The sequence below is a fragment of the Myotis davidii genome, unplaced genomic scaffold (assembly GCF_000327345.1).
Source record: "Myotis davidii unplaced genomic scaffold, ASM32734v1 scaffold153, whole genome shotgun sequence".
Classification (NCBI taxonomy): Eukaryota; Metazoa; Chordata; class Mammalia; order Chiroptera; family Vespertilionidae; genus Myotis; species Myotis davidii.
In genome coordinates, this window is record NW_006284615.1 from 651,378 (window position 1) to 673,798 (window position 22,421).

General features: G+C 41.4%; 1 protein-coding gene across 1 annotated transcript in view; it reads right to left on the reverse strand.

Moving 5' to 3' along the window:
• The window catches only part of ARHGEF26 (Rho guanine nucleotide exchange factor 26), a 109,566-nt gene that overhangs the window by 28,889 nt on the left and 58,256 nt on the right, over positions 1-22,421 (reverse strand). Inside the window, exons 6-9 of the mRNA XM_006754877.1 lie at positions 11,936-12,088; positions 7,544-7,673; positions 4,479-4,553; positions 2,816-2,905 (exon numbers count right to left, since the gene is read on the reverse strand). Of these exons, the coding sequence (XP_006754940.1) occupies positions 2,816-2,905; positions 4,479-4,553; positions 7,544-7,673; positions 11,936-12,088 (448 nt within the window). The remainder of the gene's footprint in view (positions 1-2,815; positions 2,906-4,478; positions 4,554-7,543; positions 7,674-11,935; positions 12,089-22,421) is intronic.

Consider the following 22,421-nt stretch of genomic DNA (forward strand, 5'->3'; position numbering starts at 1 on the left):
GCTGTTGCATGTAACCCTACAGTATGAACCAAGGACAGTTTTATGGTTAAGTTCTTCGTTTAGGTGCGGGGGAAAGAAAGTTTTTAAAACTAGTTTGTTGTTTTTAAAATACATTGACTTTTTTAGGCTCCTCATATTCCACTACGCAAAAATCACTATCTAAGGAATATCTAAAATGGACAGTGGCTTTCAATATGTCTACGCCTCTTTTGAAAACAAAAATCCAATATTATAAATGTTTTTTTTTGTTTCAGAATTTATTAGAAGATGAAACTCATTCTTTAAAAAAAAAGAAGAAGAAAAAGAAACTATGAGAATGTCCAAGAGAAAAGAATCCGAAGAACCCAAAATGGGCATAAGTGAATTCCTGGAATTCAGAAACTCTAAGACAAAAATTCAGGTGTCAATAAAAAACTAGAAAAAAAGTTCATGAATAAAAATATATCCCTAAAGGTACTGATGTAAGTCCTATGGAGAAAAGACTTTTCATCCTTTTTTGTGTTATTTGGCATCCTAGAAAACTAGCCTCAGTATAAAGTTGAACTAATTTTATGAGCCAGCAAGACAAGAAAGAACTGCTGAAGAGTAAATATATATTTTTATGAATTGAGACAAAAATGATCATTTAACCATTTAAAGGTATACAAATAATTCAGTGGCTTTCAGTACATTCACAATGTTGTGCAATGATCAGCCCTACATAATCCCAAAACATTTTCAATACCCTAAAAAGAAACTCCGTATGCCTTGAGCCACTCTCCATTCTGTCCTTCCTCAAGGCTCCGGCAACCATGATTCTACTTTAACTCCATGGATTTGCTTATTCTGGACATTTCATAGAAAAGGAATTACACGATATGTGACCTTTGGAGTCTGCTTGCTTTCATTTAGCATAATGTCTTCAAGGTTCATCCATGTTGTGGCATCTATGAGGACTTTGTTCTTTTTTACGTCTGAATACTATTTCACTGTATGAATATACCACAATTTGTTTATCACCTCACCAATTTTGTTAACGGACATTTGGGTTGTTTCCACGTTTTTCGCTATAATGAATAATGCTACCATGACCATTTGTTTTTAAATGAACAACTGTCTTCAGTTCTCTTGGGTATGTACCTAGGAGTGAAATTGCTGGGTCATGTAGTCATTCTGTTTAACTTTTTGAGGAAACATCAAACTGTCTTCTACAGTCCAAAGACTTCTTAATGCCTTGGAGTTTTTCATGTTGTGTTACATCTTGGATTTGGCGTAGGAAGCCTTACCTGATACAAGCTCCCCATCCCTCCATCCCTCACTCCTAGAGCTGACCATTATCCTTTCCATTTCCAGTCTCCCATCGACTGTGACAGCTGCAGACTTTGCTACTAACTTTTTTTCATTTCTGTAATTTTCTGTGAGGCTGTAAGCTTCCCAAGCACAGGGATTACATCTTTGTTCTTCCTACTGCTTTCCACAAATAAGGTGCTCGTTAAACTCATGAACTCAATTGATGTTAATCACTTACTTTTAAGGACCCCTGGGTAAGCTTTTTTCAATTACATATTAATTTTGCATTCTAGAAAAATAAAGTTTAAAGATATTTTAAATCAACTGATTTTCAGCGAGGAAGAAAAAAAAACATGATTAGGGAAGGAATTTACCATCTTTAAAAAGACAAATGGTTAGGGGATTGCCATCTTTAAAAAGAAGATTTTAAAAAAAGAAACAAGAAACAACCTGGCCCACATGGCTCAGTGGTTACGCGTTGAACCAGGAGGTCACAGTTCAATTCCTGCTCAAGGCACAAGCCCAGGTTACGGGCTTGATCCCCAGTGTGGGGCATGCAGGAGGCAGCTGCTCAATGATTCCCTTTCCCTCTCCCTTCCTCTCTGAAATCAATAAAAATATATTTAAAAAATTAAATATAAATTTTAAAAAAGGCCTGTCATTTTAAGTTGCTTAACACAATTTACATGTAATAAAACAAAACAGAACGCCAATCCTGATCATTCACATCCATTAAGAACTCAGCTTTAAACCAAAGGACTGAGCATGGCCAAGATTTACAACCATTAACTGTCATTTTCTTTCTTTTTCATCTTGTCATCTGCCCATGAGCAGTGTCAGACAAGCAGTAACGGGCAGCACATCGTCAATAAAGAACTATGGGAGAAAAACAAATTTGCAAAGAACAATCCACAAACAATGTTTCTGCAAACTGGACAAGGAGTGTCCTTATCAGATACAAGACCACTGTTTTGTAGGACACTTTGAGAATCTGAAAGAAAGCTTCTTCCCATACTAAAGTTCTATTCGCTTTTAAAAACGTATTTGTATTCATTTCAGAGAGGAAGGGAGAGGGAGAAAGAGATAGAAAGATCAATCATGAGAGAGAATCACTGACCAGCTGCCTCCTGCATGCTCCCCACTGGGGATCAAGCCCACAACGCAGGCACTGTCCCCAACCAGAAACCGAACCATAACCTCCTGCTTCATAGGTCGATGCTCAACCACTGACCCACACCAGCCGGGCAAGTTCTATTATTTTTAACTACCTTTTTCCCGAGTTTGCTGGCTTCCTGGGGGAAAAAAATGTTCTCGTCAGATAATACCTAACTGTGGTTTATGGGAAGGTCGCTTTATCCGGCATAAGCAGAATAGAATCTCCCTCAGCATCTGCTATTCTCTCCACCAGCCTCTCTCTAATCAATGTATGGTCCTTCTTTGAAAAACAAAATCCTATCCACTTCTGTTGCCCTCGACTGTCTTCATATTTACAGAAGACTTAAGCAAGAGCAGTAATAAATCTGTTTATGAGGAAGTGCGGACATACCTTAATTTTAAATTCCAGCTGGGAGTTAATTGTGTACATCATTTCTGTCCTTTCCATCTTCCGGGCTCCTTCATTGCACAGTCGAACCAACTGGGAACACAGAAACATAAGGAGGATTGAGGGATTGAGGAGAGAAACCCCATTTTCAAAAGCAGATCTCTCGCAGGAAGTAATTAGCACCGGGGAAACTCCACAGACTCCTCTCTGACGGTTGAAGAATTCACTTTTACACAGTTAAGACACTGTCCTCAGTGAGAAGTGGGGTCATTAGGAAGTGAAGACAGGGGGGGAAAGTCTCCTAAAAATTTCTAGGAACACATGTCTTTCATGAGTTATTACATCACACCCTCCACACCGGGTTCCTCCCACAGGCCCAGTCCCTAGCTCCTGGGCAGTCTGCTCCTTTCCTCCGTCCCTCCTGCTTGCCTCAACCCAAACCCTCACCCAGCCTCAGGGCACGCTGCACCTTTCGCCTCCTTGCCAAGTCGGAGCAGCTGGAGGCAGATTACCAAGGTCAAAGGCAAATTCTAAGCCCAGTGGAAAGCATAGGACTAGTAAAGGGAAGCCTTCATCTAGAGCAGTGGTTCTCAACCTTCCTAATGCCGCGACCCTTTAATACAGTTCCTCATGTTGTGGTGACCCCCCAATTTCATTGTTACAAAGTGAACATAATTAAAGCATAGTGATTAATCACAAAAACAATATGTAACTATACATGTGTTTTCCGATGGTCTTAGGTGACCCCTGTGAAAGGGTCGTTCGACCCCCAAGGGGTCGCTACCCACAGGTTGAGAACCACTGATTTAGGGGGAACCTGATGGTCAGTGACTCTTCAAGGATGGCCAGGCTCAGGGACATTCACTGTAATTAGAAATAATGGCCGAAACTGGTTTGGCTCAGTGGGTAGAGCGTCGGCCTGCGGACTGAAAGGTCCCAGGTTCGATTCTGGTCGAGGGCATGTACCTGGGTTGCGGGCACATCCCCAGTAGGAGATGTGCAAGAGGCAGCTGATCGATGTATCTCTCTCATCGATGTTTCTAACTCTCTATCTCTCTCCCTTCCTCTCTGTGAAAAATCAATAAAATATATTTAAAAAAAAAAAAGAAATAATGAATGATCTACAACTGAAGGCATTCAGTCCTTTAATGATGGCCTGGGACATTGTGATTTATAATAAGAAACATATAGTTGGTCTTTGTCCATAGTTCCCAGAACAGAGCATCTAAAACCCTTGTAATTTCCTATATAGGAGCCATTAGGGGCATCTTTAGTCATAATACGATATTTATTTATAACAAGTCCTTTTAAACAACACCTTAATTTATGTTAATGAGGTAATTTTTAAAAAGCCGCTAACCATCACCGTAGTTTCAAGGGCTGGTATGCCTGGCACAGTAGTTGACATGCAATAAATACTTATTTAATGGGGAAATAAACAGCTATTCAGACACCACAAAAAAATGAGACATCTATAGGCCCTTAAAACAAGACTGTCTGACATGGTAAAAATGCACATTTCATCTGAGTGTAGCAAACATCGTTTTGTTTTTCAGCTCGCTAAAGAATGCTGTGCAAATGACCTCGTTTCCAGCAGCAAACCCAGACACATTCTCTTCCAAGCGATCTGAGCGCTTTACTGTCTGAGGAGCTACCCAACAGTTACCTTGCTTACTTCCTTCAAGGCCCTTTTACAGACCTCATACTTCGGAGAGTCCTTCGGGGTTTTTTGACAGATAGTCTGTAATAAAGTAAAAGAAGAAGAAAATTAACTGACTGATTTTCTTAAGTACAATAAAACCAATGCCCAGACATACCCTCCCGCTCATAGCAAACTTCACAATGCTGAACACAATATTATGGATGGGTATGATGATGACATTAACATCCAATGAAAAAACTATGAAATAGTCTTTACACACACAGAATCCAACAAACAGTTAAATAAGAGGATAGACTTCAGAGGTGGATGAACCCGATTTCAAATCTGAACTCTGACCCTTATTAGCTATTTGATCTTGGGTAAGTCTTCTGTCTCAATAAACCTCAGTCTCTTCATCTATAAATTCAGAATAATGCCAGCTATGTCACCAGATGGCTGCAAGGACTAAATGATAATACATGTAAAGTGCTTTATGAGTGCCTGGCATATAGTAGGCCATCCATAAATAATAAAATAACTTTAATTGTTATCATCATAATCATCATTAGAGGTGAACTAATTTTGTATATAACATGACTGAATAAAAATATCAAGAAAAAAGGCTGCTAAATTTTCTCTTGATATATTCATACTGCAATTTTTGAGATAGTAAAATTGAGCTCAAAGAAGGTGAATTCAAGGTAAACCAAATTACACATAACTTTTGAAACTACACCCAATTCAAAACCAACAAAACTATTTTAAGTGTTAAAACTGTTCATCTCAAGTTTAAATAATTTCAAAACAAGTTTAAATCTCCAAATGAAGTAACATTGAAGAGATAATGTCTGAAGTCCAGACTCTCTCACAAAACAGATTAGGGCAGTGGGCATCAGGTGAAGGTGGAAGGTACTTAGGTCTAGCAAACCCCTGGTCCCTACAATGGGGTAAGTACCAGGCCTACACACCTGAGGTCAGGTGTCTGGATTGTTACATGTGATGTGTCAGAAGAAACACAGACAGTGCCATCTGTGGGTTTATAGTCATGGTTCTCAAATGTTTTTGACTATGACCCACTGTAGGAAATACATTTAACACTGTGACCAATACACATGCAAACAAAAATGAAACAAGGCTTTTTTTAATGAAATTAATACTTAACCCCATTATGGACCATATACATGTCATGTAGAGTATGTTCTAATTTTTTTTTAAACAGTGCTCATTTTTCAAAAGTCGATTTTGTGGCAGACTAAGGGGTATGAAAGTGGTTTGAAAAATACTGGCTTATGTCCCTGAGAGCAGGCACCCTAAGTTCATAGTGTCTCTGCACACCTCAATTTTATGTAAACGTTGTACATACTGAATTTCCTAGGGAGAATGACCACACTTTACTCAGAATCTCAAAAGGGTCTTTGACCCTAAAAAATATTAGAGCCCGCCGAAACCGGTTTGGCTCAAGGGATAGAGCGTTGGCCTCAAGACTGAAAGGTCCCAGGTTCGATTCCGGTCAAGGGCATGTACCTGGGTTGCAGGCACATCCCCAGTAGGAGATGTGCAGGAGGCAGCTGATCGATGTTTCTCTCTCATCGATGTTTCTAACTATCTCTCTCCCTTCCTCTCTGTAAAAAATCAATAAAAATATATTTAAAAAATTTAAAAAAAATATTAGAGCCCATTGGACAATATGGCATAAACACTCAACATGGTATGTTAGATTTTGTGGGTACTAATCTATTCAAGCAATTTTGCCAAAATCAAACAGAGAAGAATATGAAAGGCTGAGAGATGGCAGTATATACAGAATCTAAGGAAACATGGCTAAAATGTATTTTCAGAAGAAGAAGAAAGAACCCTGAAAATTCATAATACTCCAAGAAAGTTGACATTCAGAAAGCACCCATTTCTTATTTAAAATAGTAAAGTTTGAAATGTTTCCCTATATAACTCAAAGTTCCATAAAAAAGTGTTAGAAGTCACATAATATAAATCTTGTTTTAAATGACCTCTTTACTACTGATAAATCTCACAGAAGAAAGCACAGCAGCTGCTCTTTGAAGGTATCTTCGAAAAAGTCACAATCCTATATAATAAAACCCTAATATCCAAATCGACCAAATAGCAGAACGAACAGTTGCTATGATGCACCCTGACCACCAGGGAGCAGATGCTTAACGCAGGAGCTGCCCCCTGGTGGTCAGTGCGCTCCCACAGGGGGAGCGCCACTCAGCCAGAAGCTGGGCTCACAGCTGGCGAGCACAGTGGTGGCAGTGGGCACCTCTCCCACCTCTGCAGCAGCACTAAGGACCCCTCAAGGGATGTCGGCCTGCCGGCTTAGGCTAGGCGGGGAGTGGGCCTAAGCCAGCAGGCAGACATCTCCCGAGGGGTCCCGGACTGCGAGAGGGCACAGGCCAGGCTGAGGGACTGCCCCCACAGTACACGAACGTCATACACCGGGCCTCGAGTATTAAATATAACTCAGCATAGGCCTGTATATTATATTATTAATTTAGTCAAGAAACACTGTCTATTGTCACACTTACCATTTACTATTTCATTCGTTTTCATGCCAACCCTGCAGGTACCATTATCCTTATTTTCAGAATAAGATAAGTAATTTGCCTAGGATCACCTAGTCAGTGGCAGAGACAGAACCTGCACCCAGATCTGTCTTACTCCAGAGCCACAGGACTTCACCGCATCAGGTTTACGTGTCAGAGTGCCTCCTGGGGAAACGGGGGCCCAAAAAGATTAAATGAGCTGCCCAAGGTCACAGGTCTCATGGCTCAGCCAGAACCCAATCCAGGACTCCTGACTTCAAGAAGTCAATATTCTTCCCATTTCAAAAAGTATTCAGTGAGTGATGTCATCGAAATCCTTCAGTGACCACACAAACCTAACTTGAACACGATTCCTAAAGATACTAGACAAAAGTGAGACTTTCCAGCCGAATAGCAACTTCTCACTTAATCGGGAGATTTTATAGAGGGGTGAGGCATCAATTTAAGTGGAAGAAGAATAATTTCCTTAATCAGGTTTATGGCACTATGGCTACCCACAGAGGTAAGAGCCACCCAATCAAGTCTTACGTCCATCAGCAGGGGAAGGCGAGTCACCCTCTGCATGGGGAGAATGAGGAAAGAGATCATGGGTAAGTTCCTACAGTCTTCATGGGACTCGATTCTTGACAGCACTTCCTTAAAAGATGGATTGGTGGCTCTGAGGGAAAACAAAAAAAGAAGAAACTTCACTAGACAGTCTCCTCAAGTTAAGAATAAAAAAATGTAGTATAGAATACTGTGATAATTTCAGATATCACCAACCATTTTTAAATATATACAACATGAACACATAATTACATAGGTAGACATAGATGGCTTGTCTGCCTTTTATAGTCAAGACTGAGTGTAAGATATGAGTCTAAGGTGACAGTATGAACAATGAGATGAAAATGTCTGAGCTACAATTTTATAGACGTGGAAAGTAAACAAATGATGAGGCAATGGCGTCGGAATGGTGAACGCATCCATCACAAATTAGTTTTAATTTGTAATAAAATTTGACAATAAACACGGTAAAATACTGCCACAACATTTTAATTTCGTTTTCTCACAATGAGGAGTTTTAAGTTTTCCTTCCTACTCATTTAAAAATTTCTTTTAGAAAGTTCAAGGAAAAAAATCAAAGTCTACACCAGTTGCATCTTTAAATCCCTTTGGCCCCAGTCTCCACCTCCAAAGAGTCTGGTTAAACAGAAAACAGACCATTGTCAGCAGTGTTTCTTCTCTCCCAGTGACAATAAAACCAGTAAAATACTGCCACAACGTTTAGCAAGATACACTGACATAGACGATCTTATGCGGGACCACCCATATAACTTTTAAGGAAGGTCAAGAGGGGATTCCAATTAGAATGGAGCCTCAGAAAGGTCCCCGACTTGCCAAATAATAGACCTAGTATTTGGTAAAGACAGAAGTCAAGCCAAGGTCTTCTGACGTTCAGTGGGTGCCTTCACCCCTGCATCTCTCACCTCACTTCAGCCCCAGAGGAGCTGTGAGGAGCTCCATTGTGACTGCAAGGAGGGGGCTGGGAAAGGGTGGTCCTGAATGTAACCCCACGTTGGAGGGCAAGGGAAGGGGGAGAGGGGCAAGAAGCAGCACAGTGGCAATTGTGACCTTTTTACACATATATATACCCTGCGTGGCCAGATTATTACAACCACTCCATCAGTACTTCATTGACACTTCCAAAAATACTGAATATTGAAAACTTCCTAAGCAAATACTCTCCAGGTTTTATTATTATTTGCATAACTAATTCACTTGATGGGATGGTCATAATAATCTGGCCACTCAGTGTATATTTTGCCCTAGTCCAGTGGTCGGCAAACCGAGGCTCGTGAGCCACATGCAGCTCTTTGGCCCCTTGAGTGTGGCTCTTCCACAAAATACCACGTGCGGGCCCACACGTACAGTGCGATTGAAACTTCGTGGCCCATGCGCAGAAGCCAGTTTTCAGAAAGGAAATAGACGAAACAAGTATACAAGGCGAGTGTGGATGGGAGAGTTGGAAGGGGTCAACCTCAGCGAACGTACCTCAATCTGATTGAGGACGTTTTTAGCAAAGGCCAGCTTAGGAGAACCCTAATTAAGTTAATAACAATGTACCTACCTATATAGTTTAAGTTTAAAAAATTTGGCTCTCAAAAGAAATTTCAATCGTTGTACTATTGATATTTGGCTCTGTTGACTAATGAGTTTGCTGACCACTGCCCTAGCCGGTTTGGCTCAGTGGATAGAGTGTCAGCCTGCAGACTGAAGGGTCCCAGGTTTGATTCCAGTCAAGGTCATGTACCTCAGTTGCAGGATCCCTCCCTGGGACCCTGGTCAGGGCTTGGCTTGTGTGGGAGGCAACCAATTGATGTGTCTCTCTCACATCAAGGTTTCTCTCTGTCTCTCCCCCTCCCTTCTACTCTCTCTAAAAATCGATAAAAAATATCTTCAAGCGAGGATATCCTCAGGCCTTGTGATAAACAAGGTCCCAAAATTCAATTATTTGTTTCAAGTCTGCTAAAAATAAATTAGGAAATACCCAGATTAGCAAATTAAAAGAAATGTCATAGAAATGTTTTAATTTCATTTTCTCACAATGAGGAGTTTTAAGTTTTCCTTCCTACTTGCTTGGAAAGATTTTTAGAAAGTTCAAGGAAAAAAATCAAACTCCAAACCAGTTGCATCTTTAGGTCCCAGTCCAGCCCTCCTCCCCCACCCCCCACCAAAGAGTCTGATTAAGTAGTCTGGGGTGAACCCTGGGCTTTGTTTTTTGCTGGTTCTCAGATTCCCAGGAGTTTCCAAAGTGCAGGTGAAGTTGAATGTCACTGTCCTAAATGTAAATTCACACAACTGTACCCAGCTCCTGAGAACCCAGACACTCGTGTCCAGGTGAAAGCTCAGTTGATGGTTTCATTATGCTAATTTCAAGAAAACCTCGATTTTTAAAAGTTACATAATGCACAGTAGCTCCTATTCACATTTTTTTAGGTTGGTTTTTTTGTGTGTTTTTATTGATTTGTTTAGAGAGAAAGGATGGGAGAGGGAGAGAGAGAGAAACATCTATGAGATCCATGAGAGTGAATCATGAGTCGGCTGCCTCCTGCACGACCCCTACTGGGGATCGAGCCCACAACCCGGGCATGTGCCCTGACCGGGAATCAAACCTGGGACCCTTGAATCCACAACTAAGAGGTATCCAGCCCCACATGTCAGTAGTGCCGACAAACCCCGCTTTGTACTGCAAACCTCCTCTGGAGCTGGCGGCTGGATTTCCCACCCTGTACAAGGGCTACATGAGGACGTGGAGAGGGAAGGGGCAGACCAGCCCTTCTCACCAACCAGGGGCTGGTTCTACAAGCAGCCTGGAGGTGATGACTCATCACCGACCCTTGGTAGGTCTCACACCCTGCAGAGAAGCCGGCCACAGCTCCCAGCCAGGCCACAGCTCCCAGCCAAGGTCGAAAACGCCACAAATCCCAGTGGGGGGACGATAACAGCCAGTAACCCCCAAGCTGCGTTTACAGCAATGCACAAATGCAGCTACTTGTGATAAACAAGCCCCCGAAAATAGAACAATATAGACGTTACTGAACAATTGCTGACTCTCTCATGGATAGAGATGGAATATACACCACACCAAAACTTAAACCTAAGTAGGACAAAGACAAAAGCTGTGGAGAGAAGTTTAAAGCTTAATTGTTTTTGGTTTCATAATTAAAGTCTTTAAGAACTCCCTCCCTCCCCATGGCTTCTTTCAGACCTTTGCTTCTCAGATTACCCAAAGGGGAAATCAGCAATTCCTACAAACAACTTAACAGAGCTGTCATTTGAATGGAAGAAGATTAGAGTCCTAGAGAAAACTGGATCCTGGCACTAACTATTCAGCCTCCTCGAAAACTCTCTCTTGGCCTCAGGCAAAATATGTAATGGCCAGTTAAAGTTTTAGGGGGGCGGGGAGGGGGGGTGGCATAGGCCCAATAGTACTGGTATAAGGAGGCCCCATTTGAGCTTAAACGATTATCAACCAATGGCCAATCTCTTCTATTTTACTTGTATAAATTTATCGTTTGCAACAGCTTGGAGGAACCTGGATGGTATTATGCTAAGTGAAATAAGCCAGTCAGAGAAAGACAAATACCATATGATCTTACTTATATGTGGACTCTAATGAACAAAATAAACTGATGAACAAAATAGAAACAGAGGCATGGATACACGGAACAGACTGACAGCTGTCAGAAAGGAGGGGGTTTGGAGGGCTGGATGAAAGAAGGCAAAGAACATACATGCATAGCCCATGGACACAGACAACAGAGTGGTGACAGCCAGAGGGGAAGGGGGGGGCGATAAGAGGAGGTGGGCAAAGGAGGGGAGAATGGAGACAGAAAGAAACTTTGCTTTGGGTGAAGGGCACATGATGCAGTGTACAGATGATGTTTTGTTGAGTTGTATACTTGAAACATATAATTTTGTGAACCAATGTCACCCCAATAAATTCAATTTTAAAAAGTCAAAAAAAAGGAAAACAACAAACTATTATTTCATAATTGCTTTAGAGAGAAAATTTTCCAGAGACTAGATTTTTCTACTAGGACACTCACCCTGAAAGCAATCCTCTTAAACATTTGTCCTTGGGATATAGCCCATCTATTAGAAATAACTATCCCATGAGGACCTAATCATTTTCCCCAAAAAATGCGATGAAGATGAAATCAACAATTTCTAGTGCTGACTTCTGGAACAATTACAAGGGAAATTTCGTTTTCAATAAGTTCTTTAGCGTCAAGCATGTCAGTCACTGCTCCTTACCAGTTAGCTGGCCGGACTCCATCACACAAAATTGATTTCAGAGCTTAATTAATTTCAATCAATGTGAGTTAATTAAAACAAGGCTGGATAATTAAAACTGTACTATTTAACATAGCTTACAACAATTTCTGCAGTGTTCGCTGTTGGTAGACTTCGTTTGTACAGTATTTCACATATGGGTCAAACGTGGATGCCGTGTGTTTTTCCACAATGTCACTTATGTCATCTATGAAGATATTATTCTGATGTCTTGCTTCCAACTCTGTAAAGAATCTGAAAAAAACAACAACAAAAGCATTTACGCTTTCTTCCATTTGCTTTAATAACAGATTATCTCATGTGATGCTTTTATACAGGGTTTGAAAATAGCAACAGTACCAGTACCAACTCAAAGAGACACAAGCCAAAAACTATAAAAATTCTCTACATTTAAAGCTGTCATATTAATACCTTATCACTTCAAGTAGTCGGTTTTACAACACTGATAATCCAGTTCATTTCTACATTTTCAGGTATATACAAATTTTAGAATATACAGATTTCACCATTTTTCAAGAATTCCCTATATATTGGAGGAGGGAGAAGAGGTTGATGCTTGCATATTTTATTATACTGAAAAGCATATGAGTACAACATCGAAATAAGTACTTTAAAACCAAGCATGAAATAAACTTAATTCTATGTGTCCTTTCTCTCAAATAAAAGTAATCATATTATTTTAAATCTAATAATATGCGTGATATTCAGTGTCTTCATAAATTAGATTGCAATTTCAGGTTTGCCAGACTTAAGAGTGGATGTGTATTTGTATGTGCATATATTGTGTCCAGTCCAGTTAATATTAAATTTCTGATAAATAATGAATAATTTTTCAGTAAACTATGTGTCAAGTATTGCATGGGCATCTTGTGTTTTATCTGGCAACCAAAGACTGCATCCAATGTTAACAGAACAACAAATTCAGGTATCTGACATAGGTTTCTACCCAGTGTCGCTGCTCAAAATGTGGTCCATGGACCAGCAGCATTGGTGTCATCTAAGAGCACATCAGGAATGCACAACCTCATCACTCACCTCCACCAATCTGGACCTGCACTTTAGCAAGATCTCCAGATGACTCGAGTGAATACTAAAATTAGAGAACTGCCCTGGAGCCTACTTACTGTCCAAATTTAAAATGGTAGGAAAATCTATTAGAAATAACCATCCCACAAGGACCCAATCATTTCCCCCAAAAATGTGAGGAAGGTGACATCAACAATAATTTCTAATGCTGACTTCTGGAACAGTGATACTAGGGAGATTTTGTTTTCAGGAAATTCTTTAGCATTTAGCACATCACTCACTGCTCCTGACCAGTCAGCTGGCTGGACTCCATCACACAACATTCAAGGCTGATAGCGAATGAGACAACAGAAATTTATACAAGATCATCGTAAATGTGGTCTAACATTTTCTCACATTTCTGTCTCTGTTATTTTCATACAAAATCCTGGCACTCGGAAATAAAACAAGACATTAAGAAGCTTTGTTTTTATATATTTACATGTACATAAAACTCATTTTAGTATGAACTGTATTATCAGCTTGTCATCATTATCTATTATTTTTTAAAGTTTCTGTAAGAGGTTAAGAGACAAATGCATTTAACTTCCTAGAAGAGTCAAATCATTTTATACTTTGAGGAAACCCCTACATTTGTATTTCCTTTAAAAAGGACTTAGAGAAAATAATCAATCTAAATCCCAGCCACAGATTGTAATTGGCCTACTCATCCAAGCCCCTGGTTTAAAACAGCAAAAGGGAAAACTTTGCTGGACTATTTGCCTTTCCTTTCAGTGGTATCATGGTTAATCTGCACAATCCTTAGCCACTAGTCCAGACAACACACTGGAAGACTCCAAAATCCAGTCAACAGCTTCATATTACTTTGTCAGGACTGAGTCTTTTAATATTCAAAGAAAATAACCCCCATCCGGAAAGTTTCAGCAATTTCAAAAACAACCACTCCAAACTCCAAAACAAAGCTACGTTTCTTAAACGACATTTTCTATATAGACCTGTCCCTGACTTCAAGGAACTTAAGATATATTCGGAAGATAAGAATGATAGACATAGGTGATATAAAATATAACATTTTTGCTTATAACATACTAGAGGCCTGGTGCACAAAATTCGGGCACTCAGGGTGGGGGTTCCCTCAGCCCGGCCTGCACCCTCTTGCAGTCCGGGAGCCCTTGGGGGATGTCCGACTGCTGCAGAGGCAGGAGAGGCTCCCCCCACCGCTGCTGCGCTCGCCAGCTGTGAGCCCGGCTCCTGGCTGAGCAGTGCTCCCCCTGTGGGAGTGCACTGACCACCAGGGGGCAGCTCCTGCATTGAGCGCTTGACCCAGGTGGTCAGTGTGTGTTATAGCGACCCGTCGTTCCGCCATTCGATCGATTTGCATATTAGGGTTTTATTATATAGGATGTGCATAAGGGTGTTGGTGGTAGTTTTTGAATTACATGAATTGTTGTAAAATATACATAACATGAAATTGGCCATTTTAACCATTTTTTTTAGTGTACAATTCAATGGTATTAATTACATTCACAATGCTGTGCAATCACCACTATGATCTATTTCTAAAGTATTTTCATCATCCTAAATAGAAAGGCTACACCCATTAAGCAATAACTCCCCATTTCCCTCTCTCCCCAGCCTCTGGTAACCGCTAACCTACCTCTGTCTCCATGAATGTGACTATTCTAGATAGTTCATATAAGTGGAATCATATAATACTTGTGCTTTTTGTCTGGCCACAACCTGGGCATGTGCCCTGACCGGGAATTGAACCGTGACCTCCTGGTTCATAGGTCAACGCTTAACCACTGAGAGACGCTGGCTGGGCTAGTGTAATGTTTTCTAAGTTCGACAATATTGAGGCATGTATCAGAACTTTATTCCTCTGTATGGCTCAATAATACACCTTTATATGCATATACCATTATTGTTTATCCATTAATTTGTTGACAGACACTTGGGTAGTTTCCACTTTTTGGCCATTGTGAATAATGCTGCTCTGACCATTAGCATACAAGTATCCACTTGAGTCCCTGTTTTCAAATCTTTGGGTTAGGTATAGACCTAGAGATGAAATTTCAACTTCACTGTCTCTGTGCCAATGTCAGTGTATATAAAGAAAAGATAGTATGATACCAAGAAGTAATAGAGGAGCTGCTGAGTTATTGTCAAGGGGAAATTATTTCATTAAATGAAAGTTGAGTAAGAAATGAGCCTTCCCTCCTGAGTGGCCCATGGGAGGCATGGAGCAGTTAATTACAATTCAAGGTCTGTAACAGAGACACAGAGTGACTGACAGTCAACATGAGACGGGTCTTCAGTGATAAGGATGTCATCGCTGGGAGCACTGGGGGCACAGCACTGTGGGCTGGAGGAACTACGTGGGCCCAGACATGAATCTTGCGTGAGAGGTGGGTCGGTGAGTGAGACTGAGGTGTGGACCACAGGAGGAGCTGGGGCAGAGAATGAGGGCTGAAAAGCAGGTCAGAGCTTGATGGCAAAGGTTTGACTGTAGGCTGAGGGGTTTGGGCTTACTCTGTGGACAGTGAGAATCTGCTAGAGGTGTTGAGGCCAGAAAATTACCCAACCAGACAGGGAAACATGGGGCAGTGGAGGGATGGATTACAAGTGGGGAGAGACAGGCCACAAGCAGGCCAGTGAGGTGGCAAATTTGGGCAGGGGACGATAAAGCCTGGCCGTGGGAAATTAAAGAGAGGACACAGATTAGGGTAACAATTTGGAGGGGAAGTTAATAGAATGGAGAGACTCATTAGATGGGAAAGTCAGGGAAGATGCTGGGATTTCTAGTTAAGGTTTCTACCTGGTCATCAAGGTGAGTCATTAACAGGGAATTGGGAGAAGAGGGGAGAAGCAAGAAGAAAGCACAGTTTAATTTTGTCTTGGAAATGTCAAATGGACAACTGAAAACACACATCTGGAAGAATTCTGAGCCCCAGCAAATCTAGATAATATGTAGTCAAGTCTAGTTCACTGTTAGATGGTTTTCATATAAATGCAAAATTTTTGTACTTTAATTCCAAGCAGCTTTGAGGAAAATGTTCAGAGAAAATGGAAAAAAACAAGAAACCACGCACAAGGTCATTATCATGTAAATCTAAGAAATAAATATCTTAGAGGCAAATATCCTTTAGTTTCTTGTCTTTAGCTAACTGTTACAATCTGAAAGAATGCAGCTATATAACCAAAAACAACAGTAACTTGGCTTTTCCCAATGAAAGGAAAATTCACTTATCACAGTTAAAAGGTTTGCCAAAGTACAAGATTAAAAACAAAGCACTGATGATATATTTGTTTATGCTACTTACTTTGATTAAATATAAACTAAGCCCCTTGTCCTTTATTTTGACATTTGCACAATTGATATACAATTTAAAGCTTTCTGTGTTAAATTATCTGTTGGTTATTTTGGCAAATTTGCATATTTTACTGAGTGGAGCTTCAAAAAGACCAAGAAACTATTACTGAAGAATGAGGTATTATTCTCATAACCAAGAATGCTGCTGGTTCATATAAAATCTGACGCAAAAGTTAAAACATTTTGTGAAGTTATTTGGCTTATTTGAAGGACTTTTTAATGGAAATATGTTTCAGCGCTATACTTTTTTTTTTCTGGGACAATACATTCCTTATTTCCCCTTTGTAGCATTACCAAGATGACCATGTTTACAACCAATCATGTAAACGACCTCTCTTTCCTTTTTTTTTCTACCAAAATCCTAATCTCATTGCTGAAGTCTAGATTTTGAGAAACCTCCGATAACCAGAAAAGGCTTCCTGAAAACACTGCCTCCTAACCAGGCACCCACGCTAGCCCAGCTTGACTGCTGACTCACCATTCCAGGCACAATCACACTCAACTTCAAATGAGCGCGTCCAATGACTGCAGCCTGCTCAGGTGAGCTCCTGGGCGGTGCATACAATGGTCAGTGCACCAAGAATGCCAGGGAGCCTCCCAGGAGGCGGGGCTTCAAGATGATAACTACAAGTCCATGTTTGAAGAGCTTGCTCATGGTCTATAACCTCCCCTCTAATAGTTCCTAGAACTGCAGGGGCTGTATTTTCTTCAGGTTTCTTGTGGTTGCTTTATCAAGGGGATGGTTTTAAATGTGGCACTGCATTCTGAGGGGGAAAAACGAAGTCAACAAACAGTGAGGTAGCTGCTTCCGATACACGCAGGGCATGTTGCTTTGTTAACATCATTTTCTCTCTGATGGAATAGGCAGCAAAGACCTACCAATGTGAGGTGTAAATGCCCTCATACCATTACTAACAGCCTTCTTAAAATTCAACGGGTAATGTAATTGACACCTCAGATATCAACGCTCCTGATAGCTCTTGATGCCTGTATGGTAAACCCACCAATCTACAGAGGAGATTAAGACTTATTTAATACAAACAATGAATTTGTTTCAATTAGTCAACCAACGAAATCTCCTTCCATGTGCCTAGCACAGGATGGCAGGTTTAAGTGAATGTCAGGGAGCAAGTCATCAATAATTATAACCACCATTCATGTGCCAAGCACAGTGCTACATGCTTCCCATATATTATCTCATTTAATTGACTCCTCAAGCCTACTTCGTGAGATGGCCTTTATACTCATTTTACAGATAAGAAAACCAACCTATGGGGCCCTAACGTCAAAATGTGTAACAACTGAGCCTCAGTTTGAACCCAGAGCCAGAGCCTATCTGAGTCCAGAGCCTGTGAGCACCTCTGGCCTCTGCTCACAGGTGCCTGCTGCTATTGCCTGCCTGTTACAACTGGCCAGCCCTCAAACTGGACATCCAGCAAGATTAACTGCTGAACGGAAAAAGAAATACTATTCGTTTCCAAGAAGACCAGCTGTTGCATCATCTGAGCAAGTAAATTATGGATGTCAACAGTAAAGACGTGCACAGTGGATTTGTGCTACAGCAAGACCAGCAGACAGCAGAGGAGTCAACAGGTGAGCCCCTGGGAAAACAATCAGGATGGTCATGGCCAGTGATGGGTTCTGGTCCTGGTCAACACAGTGTGAGCAATGACAGGTTCGCAAGTACCCTGGGAGCCATTCATTTGGACCCTCCCTGTTCTCTGCTACCCTCCTCTTTGTCCCATTCATCCTTCAAATCTTGATTATATTTCATCTCCTCCAAGAAGCTCTCTCTCTGACTCCTGTGGCCTTATTTTATGTCTTTATAAACCCCTACACTAAGACTTTTGTATCTTTACTGTGATTATAATTAATTATACTATGAATTTGTTTGCATTTGTCTCTCTTAGCAAGGTTTAGAGGGCAGGGATGCCATGCCTGTTTTGTACAACACTCTATACCCAGGTCCTGGTCACACAGTACCTGGAACATGGGAGACGGTCAACTATTTGACGGAATGACTCAATTTTGTGTTTTAAACCGAAAAGTATAAAGATGAAACCTGTCCAAGTAATTTTGTTCTACTGCTATTTTACCCCCCCCCCCAAAAAAAAAATATGTAACACCCACAAATTGCTCTGTCTTGCTCTCCTCTAATCAAGTCAGCAGATATTTAGTGACCACAAACTGGGTTCCCAGTGAAGATACAAACTCCCAGCACACTTTTACAATCTTGTCAAGTCAGGTCACTAGAAGGAGACCCAATCCAACCCAAATTTCTTCCATGCCAGCTGCGCTTACTAAAATACCTGGGCAGACCAGCACTTCTCCCACCAGACTCCAGGAGGATTCCAGGCTGGCTAAGGGCCCGGCACCCATCCCCCCGCCTCCCCCCCACCCTCCCAGACATCCCATCCGCACTCAGCTCTGTAGTTAGGGAGGCACAGAAAGCAGGGCTCTGGTTATAGTCAGCACTGCCCTGCACCCTCTCAGAACGGCATCCTTTCCAGGTACTTTTCCCTCATCAATATCCATCTGCCTAAAGCACGCTCACATCGGTCAGTCCTGGATTTCTTCCTCCCTTAACGAGCTGTCAGTCTCCGAGGCTGCAGTCTCCACTGGAGAGGGTCAGCCTCTCGTTTGCTGGAGCCGTGAAACATACCGAGCAGGTTTCAGATGTCTAAGTTGCTGTTATATAATAAAATATCTCCACTAAACAAAGAAATCGTCCAGATAAGTGGCAGCGAACTATGTGCTGCTGGAAACACTTTCCCAACAGCACAGCAACAGAACGTTCTGTCCTCGACCCAAATGAATTTATGTTCCGCTGTGCGTGAGGCCTGGGGCTTGTTTGTCTGGGGCCGGGAGGGTGGGGGGTGGGGGTTCTTGGTGGCCAGGTTGACACTCAAGATCAGCATCGATTTCTTTGAATTTCTTTGAGGACACTGGATCAGGGAGAGCAAACGCATGGCTAGAGTACCACCTCTAACCGGTGGCAGGATCACCAACCGAGGGTGGCACTCTGCCCAGCTGCAGAATTTGCCCTCCACGCAGCTGTTATCCATCCATCAGCATTGACGATGAGGAAGATGAAGCTCATCTATGAATTTTTCCCCAGACTATCACTGCTAGGAAATGTTAATCTGACAAAAATATAGAACTGTTCTTTCTGAATGAGTATACCCTACATCCCGATCAGGAAAAGATCTCACCAGCTTTCTCTCTTAACAGACTGTATGTCTTCTCGCATTCTAGTTTTACTTTTTCTTCTGAAATTGTATCTCCGGAATGATAACAAGGGGGAAGGGTTGAAATGAAAGGTGTTTGGGAATGTGAAAGAAAAACATCTTATTCTGAGCAAAAATATCCTGGAAGCCCTCCTTCCCCATTCTGATAGCTACTCTTTGATCTTTCAAATCTCTAGGATGGTTTTTGTTCAAAGATTCTTATCAGGCCGTTAAGATCAGCCTGGACACATGAAAGAAGCGAAGCGACTGAGGTGAAAGAGATAAACTAAGGGTCTTCTTACCCTTACTACCACCAAACACAGAGCTTTCTTAGGTTTAATTCCGGCTCCCTCCCCACAGACACCTTCCATTCAAGGCTCCCGGCAAATCCCAAAGGAGGAAGGCAGAGCAGTGGTCCAGGGAAGGAAGCGGCAGAAAGACTACAGAGCTAAGTGCCCCAAGATGCCGCTGTAGCAGTTAAGGGTCTGGTGCCCTTCGTCCTTCCTTCTCAGTGATAATGCACAAGCCAGGAGAAATACAAACAGGACCCTACAAAGATAGGAAAACAATGTTTTTCAAGTCCTTGAGATTTTAATACCATAAGACTGAGTTTTTCCTTAAAATGAGAATTTAAATTACCATCTGAGTCTGCCACAAAGAATAAACTGGAGTAAAAGGGGCTTGTTCCCATGGTAACCTTGTGCATACTTGGTTCTTTTGTTTCATTGCTGCTCACATGCATTCATACACATTTGAATTTCTCCCAGAGATGAGGACAACCTCAATGAACGCCAGGAAGCACTCTTATCAAAATGTCCTTAGGACAGATGGAAGTCCATGTGTGCCTGGGATGCCGGGGCTATTATGGACAGTTTTACAGTTTTTCATTATTTTTTTATTTGAGCACAACTATTAATTTACAGCAAACAACATCCTCTCCACCCCCACTTTTATATATGACCACGAAGAATGGAAACCAACTAGGCCTGGTTCACCCCTGGCTCTCCAGGACCTAGCAAAGAATAAGCCCTCAATCACTGTGTTGAAGGATTCAATATCACTCCTCCTTGCCCCTCGTCCCAGGAAAGGAACAGAGAGCGATGGTATGAGGCAAGTATCTATTAGGCCTGATTAATAACTACATTAAATTATCAGGGTCCTCACGACGGGGCTAGGCTGGGGTGAGGTGGCACTGAATGGATGGCTCTGCTGTTGGCAAATATGGAAGCTGAGTGTTTACGTGCCTTCTATGAAATCCTAAATACCAGGCGGGGAATCTCAAGAGTAGTTTTGCTAACGCATTGCCCGGCAAAACTCCTCTGAAAACTCAAAACCCAACCAAGGTTTATGACTTCTGGAGAACTATTAGATGATAATTACATAACCAATTCGGTGACCCTGTGACCTTGGCCCCATGAAAGGCATTGCTGTGCGTAACCCTCATTCATAGTAACTTCACCAGAAGTGGCTGGGCAGGTTGTCTCCCTTCATCCCCGCCTTGTTTTCTGTTTCCCACATCAACAGCCTCACTGGGAGCACGTCATCTGCTGCGAGCTGCCTTCAGCCTTTTGTGGATGCAGTTGAAGTCTAAATTATAAATTATAAACAAACCAGGGAAATGTGGATTCTTGGTTGCTGCTTGGAAACAGCATGGAGAATAAATTTATAGATGACTGGAACCAAGTCAAGTAAAACAGAAAAGTCTTCTCATGCTGAAGCCCCGCTTCCTATTGTGGGTGGGTCGTTCTGGAATAAAATCAGCACAGGGAAGACACGTTTCTCTCCAGGCATTATTTCCAAATCCTTTTTTGGTATTCCCGTGATATTTCAAGTCAGAATTCAATCCACAAAGAAGGATACGATTTAAAGTAAGCCCCAAATCTTTGCATCTCAGTTTTTCTTTATTAACTATGCCCCAAGAAAGTTATATTCCTAAAAGAAAAGAATGCTTTCTATGGCTCCCACCAATTTTATAAGGGGTAGGAGGGGGCGAATTCTGAATTCTGAAAACTCCAGAAGTCAGTTTCCATAATATTCTTTAAAAACAAATGATGTTTGCACAAGAGAACTAGAATTTCATGTTCTCTCTGACGTTTTTCAAACCTGCTTCAGTTTACTCAGCATCTGGCTCTGGTCTGCCCTTTTCACACAACCCTCTGCTTCAACTTTCATCAGGGATTTTAAAAATACTGTCTCTTCAGATGATTATTAATACTGCTTAGCCAAGTACAGAAGACGAGGATCAATGGGGTAAACGAGTTCTTACCCTGGTTTTCACTGAATGATAAATTTCTGTTGCTTCATTTATTGACCATAATAAAGAACGAAATCTTACCATTTGTGACAGCATGGATGGACCTAGAGGGTATTATGTTCAACCAAATAAATCAGACAGAGAAAGACAAATACCATATGATTTCACTTAAATGTGGAATCTAAACAGCAAAATAAACAAACAAACAAAACAGAAACAGACTCATAGACAGAGAACAGACTGGATGGTGCCAGAAGGGAGGCGGTTCAGGGGACCGGATGAAAGAGGTTAAGCATTAAGAAGTACAAATTGGTACTTACAAAACAGTCATGGGAATGTCAAAGTACAGCATAAGGACTGCAGTCAATAATATTGAAATAACTATGTATAGTGCCAGGTGGGTACTGGAAACATTGAGGGGAACACTTTGTAAACTATATGATTATCCAACCACTATGCTATATACCTGAAACCAGGACAAAATAATATTGAAAGTACACCATAATTGAAAATGTTTAACAGATAACACAAGCAACTGAGTGGAGAAGACTTGGCCAACCTTCAGTAATTAGCCGAAGAAATTCAATAAACCACATAGTGAGAGGGAAACCACCAGCAAGAAGAGAAAAAATCCTACAAGACAAAGGGTAGGGGAGCATGAAGGGAGAAAAAGAGAGAAGGGGTGAT